This window comes from Pyxicephalus adspersus, chromosome 6 (genome assembly GCF_032062135.1).
Source record: "Pyxicephalus adspersus chromosome 6, UCB_Pads_2.0, whole genome shotgun sequence".
Classification (NCBI taxonomy): Eukaryota; Metazoa; Chordata; class Amphibia; order Anura; family Pyxicephalidae; genus Pyxicephalus; species Pyxicephalus adspersus.
In genome coordinates, this window is record NC_092863.1 from 41310015 (window position 1) to 41327014 (window position 17000).

General features: G+C 38.3%; 1 protein-coding gene across 1 annotated transcript; it reads left to right on the forward strand.

The window, feature by feature from the left end:
* The first annotated feature begins 12947 nt into the window (after positions 1-12947).
* LOC140332718 (olfactory receptor 6J1-like) lies at positions 12948-13868 on the forward strand. The gene has a single exon (XM_072413913.1). It carries the CDS (start codon positions 12948-12950, stop codon positions 13866-13868), a length of 921 nt encoding a protein of 306 aa, XP_072270014.1.
* Positions 13869-17000: the final 3132 nt, after the last annotated feature.

Sequence of the window (17000 nt, forward strand, 5' to 3'; positions counted from 1 at the left end):
CTGTATTTATTTCTAGTGGGACAGAAATTTTTCTGTACCAAATGGTCTTCTTTAGTAAATAGCAAGAAGTATCAAACAATGAAGTATCTGTATTTTTTACATAGTAGGACACAATTTTTTTTAACAAACGGTCTTCTTTGGTAAATAGCAAGAGGTATCAAACAATTATTATTATTATTATTAAACAGGATTTATATAGCGCCAACATATTACGCAGCGCTGTACATTAAATAGGGATTGCAAATGACAGACTAATACAGACAGTGATACAGGAGGAGAGGACCCTGCCCCGAAGAGCTTACAATCTAGTAGACAATGAAATATATGTATTTTTTTGTGAAATACATACATTTTTCTGGCTTTTTGGATAGATAGCAAGTGGGATCTGAATAAAATATCTGTATTTTTGTGAGAGAAATACAGAAAATTTTCTGGCTTTTTTGATAGATAGCAAGTGGGATTAGAATAAAATATTTGTATTTTTTGAGAGAAATACAGATTTTGTTTTTGATAGAATGCAAGTGGGATCAGAATACAATATCTGTATTTTTTTGAGAGAAATATAGAAAATGTTCTGGCTTTTTTGATAGATAGCAAGTGCTATCAGAATAAAATATCTCTAATTTTCCTGATAGAAATACAGAAATTTTTCTGGCTCTTTTGATAGATAGCAAGTGGGATCAGAATAAAATATCTGTAATTTTTTGTGAGAAATACAGAATTTTTAGGCTTTTTTATAGATTTCAAGTGGGATCAGAATAAAATATCTGTATTTTTTGAGAGAAATACAGAATTTTTTCTGGCTTATATATGTGTTATATATGTGGATATATAGCAAGTGCTATCACAGTTAAATATCTGTATTTTTTTAAGTGTTTTTTGTACAGTAGGACAAAAATATTTCTGCCTTTTTTGAAAAATAGCAAGAGGTAGCTTTAACTGCACAATCTGTATATTTCAAGATATACAGAAGGCTCCTAACCTGCCCTGTCACATTGCACAATGGCTTTTGTGATAGATATGTATTAGATTTCAAGAGGTATCAGACTGAAATATCTCTTTGTAGAGTAGCACAGAAATGTGTTTGCCTTTTTGGATAAATAGCAAGAGGTAGCAAGGAAAACTGCACAAACTGTATATTTCTAGATATACAGAAGGCTCCTAACCTGTCCCTGTCACAGTGCACTTCTCTTCCTACTCCTCTCCCTCACACAGAACCCAAGATGGAGTGACTAACCCCTCCCTCCTTCCCTGTATATATACCTATTCTGACATCTCTGCTGATTGGTGCTGCTGGGCCTTGCTGTGCATCCTAGGAGCGAATGATTTGCTTCCAGCCGCACCATTCCCACCGGAAATACTGGGCGTTCCCGCCCCCAGCATTTCTGTCACAGGTACTTTCTGTGACTGAGGTTAGGAGATCTGTGAGACAAGCTGCATGTGAGGTTATCTGACAGTCTCCTTGTTTTTACTTGTTTCTGTGTTGTTGTTTGTAATGACCACACCCCTTGTATCAGCTGCAGCTGGTGGTCATTACTGCTCCTCCATTTAGTCTGGCCTTACACTTCATGCTATAAGGTTGGTATTCACTTCTGGGATGTGAAGAGCTGGTGTGTTGTCCCCTTCAGGGTTCCTGCTCCTCCATTTGCTATTTAAGATAAGTTGAACTACTTTTGGTGTATTGTTGTTCTTTTGTTGTTACTAGGCCTCAGGGAGACACTGGTTCTTTCATCAGGGAAGGAACCAGTAGTCTCAAGCCCAGTCACTATTCCTACGGCAATTCAGGGCTACTAGTGCCTAGGTTCCAGTGTATGAATATTCCCACCTTAGGGTGTCCGTAGGGGGTGACCGTTTTCTTCTCCCTAGCCTTTGAAGGCCTAGTCCCTTGTATTTATCATTCTGTTTTCCTCCCCTCCCCTTTATTCATGACATTATCATTTTTTGTTTTTTTTGTTAGTTATCATGTTTGTTATCATTTTTTGTTTTTTTTGTTTTGCTATTTTTTGTTTGTGTCAGTGCAGCAATGGATACTATTTCTGCACTGGTCGCACAACTGCAGGGGCTGTCTATGGAGGTAGCTGACCTACGCACAACCGTCTCACACATACAGAGACCACAGGCAGCTGGTTCTGACAGCAGGAATCAGGCCTGCCCTGAACCTAAGGTGGCGCTCCCGGACAGATTTTCCGGGGGAAGGGACAATTTTGTTCGGTTCAGGGAATCGTGCAAACTATATTTTAAACTACGTCCACACTCTTCTGGGGTCGAGAGTCAAAGAGTGGGTATAATCATCTCATTGCTTAAAGGCAACGCTCAGTCTTGGGCTTTTTCGTTGCCGACCCGATCTCAGTCCCTCTGGTTGGTAGATGAATTTTTCAGAGTGCTAGGTCTTATCTACGATGATCCCGATTTGATCTCCCTGGCCGGGACCAAGTTGCGTGGCATACAGCAGGGAAAGCGCTCTGCGGAGACCTATTGCTCTGAATTTAGGAGGTGGGCTACGGATACTGAGTGGAATGATCCTGCTCTCCGTAGTCAATTCTGTCAAGGGCTATCTGAGAGCCTGAAGGACGCATTGGCGTTTCACGAATATCCTGGGCCATTGAAAGCGGCTATGTCCCTTTCTGTACGTATGGATAGACGCCTGAAGGAGAGAGCTAAGGTTCCTCAATCCAAGGACGTACAATCATATAAGGTGGGGGCCTCCTCTGACACTTTGGGTGGAGAGACTCTTGAGTTCATGTCTAGTGACGAACCTTTGCAGTTGGGGAGAGCTACCTCTTGACCTGGGAATAAGAACTTTGGGCATAAGAAGGGGACATTTTTTCAACATCTGTCGTTATGTTCAGCGCCAAGGGGAAAACAAAAAAATGTGTGTTTAATCCTCATCTCTCACTTGGTGGTCTGTATGGGGAATCAGAGAATTTACTTTTGTCATTTACCGGTAGTACTCATTTTCTCCTGTCTGCTGAGGTGGCGCTAGACTCCAAAACTGTGCGAATTGAAGTGTTTATTGACAGTGGGGCAGGGGTTAACTTAGTTGATGGTCAGTTTGTCCGTATGCATGGGTTAACAACTAGTGCATTGGACAAAAATATCTTAGTGTTTGCAATTGATTCTGCTCCACTCACGCAGAAATGTTTGTCACAAATGGTGCAGGACATCCATTTAAAGGTGGGTGATTTTCATCAAGAATCCATCTCCTGCTTTGTTCTGGAGGGTCTGCCTGCTCCGTTGGTACTAGGTTTACCATGCTTAAGCAAATATAATCTTACCATCGATTGGCAAGCGAGACAAATTCTTGATTGGAATGATTATTGCATAGACAACTGTCTTAACACATCAGTTTATGTTGTAACCACTAAGGTTGTACCTTCGTTTATTTCTGAGTTTTCTGATGTCTCCTCTTAAAGTGGAGACCAGGAGTTAACTCCACATCGGGAGTATGATTGCCCCATCAATCCTATTCCCGGAGCCAAGTTGCCCAAGGCTCGGTTGTATAATCCTTCCGAACCCGAAAGAGCAACCATGCGAGAATATATCACCAAGAGTTTGGTTAAAGGTCATATTAGACCATCCAAATCTCCAGTAACCGCAGGGTTTTTCTTTGTTAAGGAAAAGGACGGAACTCCTAGGACATGTTTGGACTTCCGTGAGCTTAACTGTATTACTGTCCGTGACCCTTACCCTCTTCCTTTAATCCCAGATTTGTTCAATCAGATTGTTGGCACCAAGGTGTTCTCTAAATTGGAGTTGAGAGGGGCATATAATCTGGTAAGGATCAGGGAGGGGGATGAATGAAAGACAACCTTTAATACCCCTGAGGGTCATTTTGAGAATATGGTCATGCCTTTTGGGTTAACCAATGCTCCTGCGGTTTTTCAACATTTCATTAATGACATCTTTCATCATCTGGTGGGCAGGTTGTGGTTCTGGTTGTGGTGTATCTGGATGACATACTAATTTATTCTCCAGACATGGCGACTCATCAGGATCACGTGAAACAAGTGTTACAGATCCTTAGAGAGAATAAATTGTATGCGAAGATGGAGAAGTGTGTTTTTGCAGTTACGGAGGTGAAGTTCCTGGGTTAATTCATCTCATCTTCAGGTTTTCGTATGGATCCTGAAAAGGTCTGTGCTGTGTTGGACTGGGATCGACCCGAAAATCTGAAAGCACTTATGCGATTTTTGGGGTTCACCAACTACTACCGTAAATTTATTTTGAATTACTCGACTGTGGTTAAACCTTTAACGGACATGACATGGAAGGGTTCAGATTTCTCAGTCTGGTCGTATGCGGCATTACAAGCCTTTTCAGCTGTTAAGGAGTGTTTTGCTTCTGCTCCTATACTGGTGCAACCAGATGTGTCACAACTATTTATTCTGGAAGTTGACGTATCTGAAGTAGGGACAGGAGCAGTCTTATCGCAAGGTCCTTCACCTAGTAAATGGCGCCCATGTGCTTTTTTCTCTAAAAAGCTCTCTAATGCAGAGAAAAATGATGACATAGGTAATAGAGAGTTGCTAGCCATTAAGTTGGCCTTTGAGGAATGTCGTCATTGGTTGGAAGGAGCGATTCATCCTATTACGGAAATTACCGATCACAAAAATCTGGCGTATTTTGAGTCGGCTAAATGTCTAAACCCAAGACAGGCCAGATGGTCATTGTTTTTTACCAGGTTCAATTTCATTATCAACTATCGCCCTGGGGTTAAGAATGTCAAGGAAGACGCTTTGTTGTGTAGCTTTCCTGGGGGGGCGGGTGATTCGGAAGATCCTGGTCCGATATTGTCTGAAGGGGTAGTAATATTCGCCCTTTATCCCGATCTTGAGGCAGAGGTTTTGGAGCCCCAGGGAGATGCACCGGATTCTTGTCCTTCGGGGAAGTTGTTTGTTCCTTACGAATTACGACACAAGGTGTTCGAGAAACACCACTGTACAGTCCTTACAGGACACCCTGGGAACAGATCCACGGTGGATCTCATCTCTCGTAGATTCTGGTGGCTGGGGTTGTGTAAATGGGTTGAAGGCTATGTGTCAGCATGTAGTACTTGTGCTCGTGCTAAGGTGACACATACTCGGCCTTCTGGATCCCTACTTCCGTTGTCAATCCCATCCCGACCTTGGACTCATTTATCCATGGATTTTATCACAGATTTGCCTAATTCCTCAGGAAAAAACATGATTCTGGTGATTGTTGATCGCTTCAGTAAGATGTTACACTTTATTGCATTGTCAGGGCTACCTAATGCTAAAACCCTCGCACAAGTGTTTGTTGATAACATCGTGAAGGTATACGGTATTCCCTCGGATGTGGTGTCTGATAGGGGGACTCAATTTGTTTCCAGATTCTGGAAGGCCTTCTGAAGTCGTCTGGGGGTACAATTGTCCTTCTCTTCGGCCTTTCATCCTCAGTCGAACGGACAGACTGAACGCACTAACCAGAATCTGAAGACTTATTTGAGATGTTTTGTCTCTGTGAATCAGGATGAGTGGTCTTCATTTTTGTCTTTGGCCGAGTTTGCTGTAGGCAGGAGTCCACTGATAAGTTGCCTTTTTTTGTGGCATATGGGTTCCATCTGCAATTTGGCACAATTTTTGATACTGAGACTTCAAGCATTCCTGAAGAGGAAGATTTTCCTCTTTTTTGTCATCTATTTAGCGGAAAATTTAAAATAATTAAAAAAAGATGGGCAACAAGTATAAACATATGGCTGACAAGAGACGTATGAGTGGTCTGGACCTAAGAGTGGGTGATTTTTTGTGTCTGTCCACAAGAAACATTAAGTTGAAAGTACCTTCTTGGAAGTTGGGTCCAAGGTTTATTGGTCCATATAAGATCTCTGCCATTATTAACCCGGTTGCCTTTCGTCTCGAACTTCCACAGGCTTTAAAGATTCATAATGTGTTCCACAAATCACTGTTGAAGAGATATGTCGAAACCTGTGGAACCGTCCTCCTTGCCTCTTTTGTCATGGTGGACGGTAATCTAGAATTTCAGATTGCCAGGATACTGGACTCCCGAATTCTCCACAGATCCCTCCAGTGTCTTGTTCACTCAAAGGGTTACGGTCCGGAGGAGAGAATGTGGGTTCCAGCGACCGACGTTAATGCTAGTCGCCTAGTGAAAGCTTTCCACGAGGCTAATCTGGATAAGGTCAGTCCTGGGTGTCCAGGGGCCATCCGTAGAGGGGGGGGGGGGGGTACTGTCACGGTCCCTTCTGTGACTGAGGTTAAAAGATCTGTGAGACAAGCTGCACGTGAGGTTATCTGACAGTCTCTTTGTTTTTACTTGTTTCTGTGTTGTTGTTTGTAATGACCACACCCCTTGTATCAGCTGCAGCTCATTTGAAGTGCATTCCCTTCATCTTTTCCGCTGCGGTTGTCTACCACCCCTCCCCCTGGCGTAGTTTCACAATTTTTGAACAACTGTGCCTCTTGGTTCCCACATATTCCACTGACCTGGCACTAACCATCCCCAACCTAGATGACTTTAATGTGCAGTGGATGACCCCAACAATCTTTCCTCAGTCAAACTGATCTCTATTACCTCCTTTTTGGACGCACATTACCGGACACAGTTTAGACCTGGTATTTTCCAAACTTTACAACCTCATCCACCTTGACAACTCACCACTTGTTCTTTTTGACCACAGCCTTATCACCTTCAACCTTTCTAACCCTTGTCCCTCTTTGCCACATCCCAGACCTTATCAATGACAGAGACATCTGTAACCTTGACCACAACCTATTCTCAAACTGCCTTACGTCCCTAACCCCCGCTCTCTCTAAAATAACATCTCTAGATAAAGTTGCCACTCATTTCAACCACACTCTACAACATCTTAACATTGCAATCACTATCGCCAAGCAAAAATTATTTCTCTGCTGTCATATCCTCTCAAGCTTCCAACCCACACAGCCTATTCTCAACAATTGGCTACCTCCTAAACCGCGCACCTGTTCCCCCTACAACTACTATTTCTGCCCAAGATAGCCACCTACTTCAGAGATAAAATTGTCAAAATCAGACACGATGTCTGTATTCATTATGCTACTTCAACAATTTCCACCCCTTCTATCAGTAAATCATTAACCTCTCTTGACTCTATTACCCTGGATGAAGTCACCTTTCTTCTCTCATTATCCCCATCTACTACCTGTCTGCTTAACCAAATTCCCTTTGATCTACTCCGAGCCCATTACTCCACTCTGGCCCCTAACTGAACTATGCCATTTTTCCCTTTCTACTAGTATCTACCTCTTCTCCTTCAAACATGCCATTATTCTCCCTATCCTGAAGAAACCCTCACTAGACCCCTCCTTACCTTTTAGCCGTTCTATCTCCCTTCTTCCATATGTTTCCAAACTTATTGAGCACCTTGTCTATAAAAGTCTCACTAACTATCTGAACACCAACTCTCTTATATATTCTTGTTTAGGGAGTGCCAGAAGTGATGAAAGCTCATCTCTACCCATGTTTACAGGGGATTCAGCATGTTCATTGCTCTGATAAGCCATTTCAATGATGAAAGACAAAGTCAAATATACAGTCATGCTGACTTCCAGCTTGGCGTTCAAGTGCTTCTTGGATAAGCTAAGATGTCCTCAGTCCACAAAGATTGGAATTGTTCTTAGCAAGGAAGGAGGGAAAGGTTTTTTTATCTTATTGCTTCCAGTGGTTGGAGGTTCTGTATGTACGTTTTTACCCCGGAAAGATGTAGTGCCTTAGCCTAAGCCTGACCAAGGGAAGGGTTTGTTGATAATATCAGTCTAAGAAAAAGCCTTCAACCTGGCTAGGAAGAAGTGGGCAAATTTTCTTAAACCTGTAAATTTTCATTTCAGAGGACAAACCTTGTCCACAGTTATTTGGTATGTAATGGTGGGTAAAAGAGTCTCGGCCAGGACACTATCTGAATGGAGTTTACAGGTTTCCCTGTGTCTGTCTGGGTTTCCTACCACATTCCAAGAACATGCAGTTAGGTTAATTGGCGTTCTCCCCCAAAATTCCTTAGACTGTATGATAGACATTTGACTTAGGTAGGGTCATTAGATTGTGAGCCCTTTTGAGGGACAGCTATTGACATGACTATGGACTTTGTAAAGCGCTGCGTAATATGTTAGCGCTATATAAATACTGTAACAATAATATTATTATGCCCTCAAACTTTGTCTACATACCCTGCACCTGATGGGTGATAAGTGAGTAAATAAGTAATAGATATGTGTAGGTAGGAATGATACCACAAACTCAACAAAGGTAAAATTCGACTTAAAACTAATTAGTTAGTAACAATTTTTTTTTTGTATTTAATCAGAAATATGATCCTATGACTAACCAATTGGCGCTAAAGCTTATAGCAATCTGTTTTGGAGTCAATTATAAAGTCCCCTGGGCATAGTATTATTACAAAAATTGCCATGGGAATTGAGGATAAATATAGGCGATAAAAGATGTGTTTAAATCTGCTGGTGGGAGAAAAATTCCATTTGCTTGAAAACATCCCAATGCTTTTATCAACATTATGGCTTTGTCCCAAATAATATTTGTCATCCACAATTTCAAACTGAAAAAAAAATATTAGGGTAATAGTATGCGGGTATGAATATATATATATATATAGTTATGTGTGTGAATTCTTCAATACCTGATTTGGAATTACCCTAAAACTATATTATTAAAAAAAGAAAACTAAATTAAAGACAAAAATGATGGGCACTCTCTTTTGTTCTAACCAGATCCTTCCTCCTGCATGGATGACATGACTGACATATGAATGTTAAGGATTAAAACATGGCGCTAGTTTATTAATTCTCTCCAAAACTGCAAAGGATAGACTATCATTGGAGAACATGGGTGATCAAGCAAACCTGGATTTCTTTAAAATAATTTTCTATTAGTTGGCAAAAGTTTCCTATCCTGAACCAGATCCATAAAATTAGATCCATGGAGTGTAGTTTATTTCCTAATTTTTTAAATAAGCAGAGGAATGTGTTAATACAATTTTGCCATTTTGCTATACTGAAACATATTCGCCAGTTTGTAATAAAATTTCCAGACTTCCAAAAATTAACAACTTAACCTTGCTATGGTTGTTTATTACAGTGTTCTGGTGTCATCTTGTGGACACTATAGGGTACTGCCTGGGAAGCAACTAACAAATTATAGGTACATGTACTATGAACACAACAACTTCCAATAGTTTTAGAAGTGTTATTTGTAAATACTTTTATTGTATTATATTATATATTATATTTTTATTATAATTTCTGGAGTCACTCAACAGAAAGGGAAAATTATGGAATCAGCCCACAAAATTGCACCTAATATAATTGTTGTGCCACCTCTGGCTTTTTTGACAGCTCAATTCATTGGAAGCATCACTAATAAAATATATTATTCTTCAAAAAAAACATGTTACATGCATATTATGTTGAGTCTTCTGTCCTGTGAACTCCATACCTCAAAGAATTCAAGCTAGTATAAATGCAGAAGTACAAAAAAAGTACAAAGAATTTTTGGGTTGACCCTGTAAATTTTTCCTCATCATTGTGACGCTTTGGGGAGAGGGGCCCACTAGGGGGTGCTATGGCATGCACCAAGATGGTGTGAGCCCTGAGAAGGGCCAAGGCCCAGAATCTAAGGGCAAACCAGATCTTTCCCAGATCTTCAAGTGGTGAGGATGTTGCCCTGCTGGTTACTGCCAGGTTGCAGTCCTTGGGCACACCCGGGGGGGGCAGGAGGATAGGCAGAAGAATTGTTAAGGAAGGCCGGGGTCAAGGCAGGCAGCAAGCAAAAGAGATGTCAGGTCACAATCCAGGGGTGAAATACCAGGGATCCCGGAAATAGACACCAGTGACACGGGCCACACAGGGAACCCAGGAGACACTGGAAGCAACAGAAGGCATAGGTGACTCAGGAGTAATCACATACAGAGAGGAACACTGGAACAGCACAAGGAAAGCAACAGACTGGACAACAAGGGGTTAACACAGGACCTGGAAAGAGGAAACACTGAATTAAACAACAGGTGTACAGGAACTTGCTCAGTAGAGCTAGGGGGCTCGGCACTAGTGGACAGATGTTGCACGAATGCTGAGTACTGTGTCTGAGCTAGCTAAATAGCCAGGGATAATTAAGAGGCTATTTACTGATTGGCTGGAGTTGTGGATGAAACTGATAAAGCTTGGGAGCGTAGGCACGCCCAGAGTCAGGACTGCCTGCATGCGCAGGAGAGAGACGCCTGCAATTTAGTGAGGAAGAGGTAAGTGTGACAATCATTGAGTGTTTCCAAAATTTTTTCCTCTACTTCTGAACAAAAGATTTGCTAATAATTACACTGTAATTTATGTTTTTGAAGGCATGCATCAAATTTAAACAGCTCAATGAACACACTGGTTCCATATTTTTTGTAAGGGGTTTTTATAACATTTCTTAGAAAATTAATGAAAACTTTGCAATTTCAGCTTTGTCTGATCTTGCATTTGGGCCATTCTTTATTAGAAGAATGATACATGACAATTTGTGTTGCTACATCAAAGTTGATTGAAATGGAACAGACATCTTAGATTTCTTGCCCCTGTTTATGAACAATGTACATAAGCTATTAGTGTTGTATGCACATATTCTAATACCTAGTCTATGATAAATTTTTGTTGTTGGCAGAGTCACACAAATCAGGCAGGGATATCACAAATCAGCTTGTTTTCCTGTAGCTTGGTTTGTTGATGCACATCTTCCCAAGTATTATCATTTGGGTGCTAAGGACCAGGCACACGTATATGTTTAGTCACAAAAATCTAATTTAAAGAAGAGGTTTTGTAATCAATAGTAATCTAGAATGACTCAGTTTTAAGTGAGGGAGCTGACACTGTCGAGGTCATCACTTTTGAGAGTGTCCACATCAGTCTGGACTTAAACTAGTCAGAAATCCAACAGTCAAGGTGCTACCTATGTGTGCTCCCTATATCTGGGATGGCGATTGTGGCAACTGGCAGCTCTGCATCTGGAAGGAAGAAAAAGAGAAAGGCTGTGTAGTAAGTATGCTGAACACTATAGACTCTTGAAACAGCAAATATCCATTTGCCCAAGAGGATCAGGAATAGATCTCCTCCTTTGTTGGAGCCAATTGGAACATGCTATATAAGGTTTTTAACAATCCTCTGTTAGTGTAAGCCTTAAATGGAATGTGCAGATTTTGTAATATATTAATTTTTTTACGTATGAATTTAATTTTTTGTTAAACCCAATGGACTTCTTGGACAAACAAAAGTCAGCTTTGCCTGTGGCAGATTTACACTGTGACCCCCCCCCCCCCCCAAAAAAAAAAGGTAATAATAATAATAATTATTAACAAAATTCCTAAATAGATTATACTGAGAAAAAAAATCTGACCTGATATTTTCTGGTAAACCTATCTGAAAAAATAGGGAAAATGTCAATTAAATGAAATATAAAATGAGAAAAAGAAAAACTGCAAGGAGGCACATAAGGTAAATCTATTTTATGTGCTTATACACGTACAAATGTAGTCCTAAATAAGACTGTTGGGTCTCACATTATTTAGGATTTAATTTCTGAATTTATCATTATAAGGTAAATGTCCACAACCACTGTTTACTTCTATATACTGAAATATTTACTCGTAAAAAGAAAGGGCATATTATGGCTGATTTAGACCTTCTAAATTCACTGTTGTAAGCAATCAGCAAATTTAAAATGTCTTATGGGAACCTAGTTAGTTTTAAGTGTTGTTTAATTGATATGAGATTTGAGATTTATCAACAACCCTTGAGTAAAGAAATAATTAAGAATATTTTATAAACGGTATAATACAGTGTAACTCTTATTTTACATGCATTTATGCTATGTATTTCCTATTTTTTATTAAGCTTATACATGGTAATACTTTTAGCTCCAGAAGTCTTAACATGCTACAAGTGTGAATTATAAAATCCAAGGTGAACATCAAATTTTAACTTCTAATGGCATTAAATACAACCACAAAGAATAATAAAATAACACATTGTTTTAATACTGTAACCAGAGTGGAAAGTATATATACAGTGGTAACTCGGGATAGCTCCGCTTTGGAAAAGGTCCAACTTGGTATCTTGGTGTCCTGTTTGGACTTTTTGAAAATTTTGCTTGGTATACAACCTTTGCTTGGTATACAACCTTTGTGCTAGAACTTGTATCGGTCAAAATGAGTCACAACACCGCACACTACCCTTATTTACCTCTCTTGAGACAAAGCCATGACTGCCCAGGGCATCAGTACGCTATTTGCTACCATATAGTGAACAACCGGCGCTATAACTCTCTGTGAATTACATAACATCTCCTCCTCCTCCCTCCTCAGCACCATCCTAGTAGGCACTCAACTCTTCTCAGCAAGGTAAAGTGAGGTAACCCCATCAATGTATAATAGCCAATACAATATTCATTTTCCCTTTATTTCTTATTGGAAAAATTTGTTTGGTATAAGTCCTGTTTGGTATAACTCCAAGGACCTGGAACGGATTAAAGACTTATACCAAGGTACCACTGTATATACTTTGATTTTACATTATTTATATATTTAGATGGTATACTAATAATACATTTTTTAACTATGACCTGGTGACAGGAACTTAACATTTTCTGTTGCTGGGATTCTTTTTTTTTTTAATTAAACAATATTATTTTCCTAACAAAATAGTGTTTTAAATCATTTCAATCATTTCTACATTTGTAAAATGTTTGTATTTGTTGTTAGCTTTATGTTAAAGAAGGAAAAGCAAAACTTTCAATTGTTAATTTTCAACTGCTAGTATATCCATGCTACATTATTTAAAACCATTAACATAATGATCATTTTGTTTATTTAAGGTTACACCTTTAAATTATGTTATGTACGTTATCTTTTTCTATCACATATTTGCAAAATGCAATATCAAAGCAATATGACTGAATTTATCTTGGTTGCATTTTCATTAAATTATGATTTAGACGTTATCCTTTTTCACGTGTTTTTCCTTGCATATGTTGTTATTATTTTTGGCAATCTTGCTATAATAACAGTGACATGTTACGATTCTAGATTGCATTTGCCTATGTATTTTTTTCTTGGAAATATTTCTCTTCTAGAATTAAGTATTTCATCTGTTGTGATACCTAAACTCCTTGCCATATTATTGCCTTTTAAAAAGACCATAACATTTGTAGGTTGCTTTGTTCAGTGTTACTTCTATTTTGCATTAGGTACAGCTGATTTTATGCTGTTAGCCGTAATGTCTTATGATCGTTATTTAGCTATCTGCAATCCTCTTCACTATGTAAATATTATGAACTGGAATACCTGCCTCTGCTTAGCATGTTTTTCTTGGACTGGAGGATTTCTTATTGATCTTGTACCAGGTTTTATTAAAGCAACAATGCCCTTTTGTAAAGGAAATACGATAAATCATTTTTTTTGTGACTCTTTGCCTATCATGAAACTTTCTTGCATGGACACTACTTTTCTTCAGTTATTAGATTTCTTTCTTTTTTCTTTTATTATTCTTGGATCTTTATTTATTACTATTTGGACTTATATGATGATTGCCATCACCATCTTTAAAATACCCACAGTCAGTGGCCGAACCAAAGCCTTCTCCACTTGTATTTCTCACCTAATTCTTGTGTGCCTTGGGTATGGTGGAACAATTTTTTTATACATTATTCCAAAGGGAAATTATTATATGTCTTACAATAAATTAGTCAGTATTGTAACAATATTTATTACTCCTGTTCTGAGCCCATTTATTTTCTGCTTGCGTAATAATGTTGTACAAGTAGCACTAGAAGATATGTATGTTAGGTTAAAAAAAAGTGTATTGGAATAAAATGTGAGTTTTTTAAAGTAGTATTTGTTTTGTGTACCAAATGTGCTTACACACTGCATTTCCTCATATCTCTATATTCAACCAATGGTAAGAAGAACAATTGATGCCAGACTGCATTTTCTACCATCCCTGAAATACAGCAGAAAGGTGAGACACAAAATCACAAGAAATAGCTAGTGAAAAATTGTAGAAGCTCAGACTGGTATCAGACAACTGAAAGTCATGAGAGTTTTTGTATTGGCACAGGTACACAATAGGCTTTGTATTTGAAAAGTTTAGTTTCAAAGATGGTTCTCAAGTTTCCACTAATCAACATAAATTATGTAAGATTTTTCCTTGTTGGAATGCATTGGACAATAATTAAGATGGCATTTATCCTGAAAGTGTTTAAATAAACACCAATAATAGCCAAAATGAATATATATGTGTGTGTGAAAAAAATTAGGACACCTCAATAATTATTCAGTTCTTTTTTTAAGAAATGTTCACATGTTGATGTCTAATCGTGTTTTTGTTTATGTCTGGAAAAGTGAGTGATTTAACCACCTAGCCGGTATGCCCGTACGAAGGTCGGGCAAAAAAAAATGGCTAGGATGGTTAACCCCGTAATTTTGTCACATCCTTTACATTTTTTATATTCATATTATCTACTAGAACCCCTGTTCGGACATATTTCTGTAAGTTACAGGTCTACAATTTAAAAAAAAATTTCATGAAAAACAGTGGATCACTTTTGGTACAGAAATCTAGACCTCAGTGTAACGCTCAGGTGGTTAATTGCAGGTAAACAACAAAAATTAACCTTGATTTACAAATTATATCAGCAAAAAGGGAAATAGTTGGACATCCTACCCACTAAAAGCTAGTATTACCCCCTGTTGGCTGAAATAACTGCAGTCAAATGTGGCCATCAGCCAGTCCCTAATATTTGTTAGGAAAGTTTGCCCCACTTCTCCATACAGCTTTCAGCTGTGAGATGTTTGAGGGGTTTCTTGCATGTACAACTCATTTCAAGTTCCCCACAGCATCTCATTGGGAATAAGATCTAGACTTTGGCTCAGCCACTCAGGGACTCTCCATTTGTTCATTTTCAGCCAGTCCTTGGTGGATTTACTGGTTTTGGGTCATTGTCATGTTGCAGGGTCCAGTTCCGCTTCAGCTTTAATTTTCTTACATGGGATAGTCTCAAGTGTTCCTCAAGCACCCTTTGATATATGGAAGAATTCATGGTAGATTTTATGAGCTGGCCAGGCCCTGCTGCAGCAAAGTATCCCCAAACCATAATACTTCCACCTGCATGCTTCACAGTTGGTATGAGGTTCTTTTCCTGGAATGCTGTATTTGGTTTATGCCAAACATGTCCTCTGTTCTGGTATACAAATAAATCAGTTTTAGACTCATCTGTCCAAGGAACATTATTCCAGAAGTCCTGGTGTTTGTCGACGATGAAAAGACGGCTTTTTTTGCAATAAAAAAAATGTTTATATTTAACAACATATAAACTAGTTACAGATTCTCAACTAGACATAGCTTCAACTATGCTAGGTAGACAAAATATGACATATAGTGAACATATGTTACATATCATACAAGGTCATGATGTCAATTATAGTAGTCTGGCTATTCCAGTCTTTTGAAACATTTTCAAACCTCCATTCATTGGCTGTTGCATTAAAAAAGTATGTTTACGGTGAATTTTTTTGGGCTTTTGTTTCTGGTTTCAGTGTTTTACAGGTTGAATTTATTTTATGAGTATTTTCTTTTAATATGTCCATAGTACCTTAATTTTACCTTTCTGTTTTTTTTTCTTTGTGTGGATTAAAGGCTTCCATTTTAAAAAGGCAAGCTTTTGTGTTAGGCGTAGAATTTTGAAATTTTTATTTCTGATGTGGATTTTTAAAATTGTTATTTTTTATAGCTAGGGTTCTTTGGGAGAATGAGGTGCCCAAAGTTGAGATGTTATTGGCCATCTGTTGTTTGAGCTGCCTTTGTTGCAATACTAGCATTAGTATAAGGTAAATGCAAGAATAGCATGCATCTAAACCACCTCACAGATAGACACGGTTAGATATACAGTAGTTGGGTTTACTTCCCTTACCTAAAACTGTCCTTCTTTACCAGTTTTACACTGGCTTCTGTTTCTTATGTGTTTTTTTTAATTCCTAATGGGAGCTTGATAGGGATTAGACAATGTAAACCAGCCACCATGCTCATCTTTATTGAATGTCATATGTATTCTACTTTTAGATATACCTACTGTTTGTATACCTTTGTTACATTTATGTACTCTGAGCTTGTACCCCTGTATTTAATATACATGCATATACTATTTTTGAAATAAATATATATACATTTTACAACTGGCATACTTTTGTGGGTGTGCTATCTAATGATTTGCTTATGGTTTTTTGGGTATTGTAGGTATAGAGCTATGAGATATGTCCACGTTAGGCATTTAGCACATAAGGTATTTCTAACTAATTTTGTTAAAATGCCTTTAGGGCAGTGTAGCTTTTGTGTTTATGGGATGGTATATAGATTGGTGATCTAATGATCTAATGTTGTGATCAAATTTTCAGAGTTGTAACAAAATTAGTTGTATACTTGTTTTAGAAGTTTGACTTAAACTACTGAAACAAATAAATCAGATTTACATCCAGGCAACAAACATTTTTTAAAATGAGTTCATTATTGGCAGATTACATACTCTCTCAGTGGTGGTTTTATATTTAGGAAGTAACATCAAAGTGACTTCTTGATGGCCAGCCTGCAAGACAGTGATGCCTTTAGAAAAGAAGAATGTTTTCTCTTATTTATTGTAATTTACCATGAGCAATATTTCTACACTATAGTGTAAGTCTTTGGATTTGGCTTTCCCCCCTTGTTTATGGTTTCAAAATTAGACTGAGTCTTTTGGATAATATTTAATTTTAACCAAAACTTATTTACTTCTCTGTGGCTAACCAAAAACTATTTACCGTATTTTTCGGACCATAAGACGCACTGGACCATAAGACGCACCAGTTTTTTAGAGAAGGGAAATGAAGAAAAAAAAGATTCTGAAACAAATAGTGTCCTAAAATATTTTATGTGCATTAAAAACCAACATCACAGTCATAAACACATGTAATA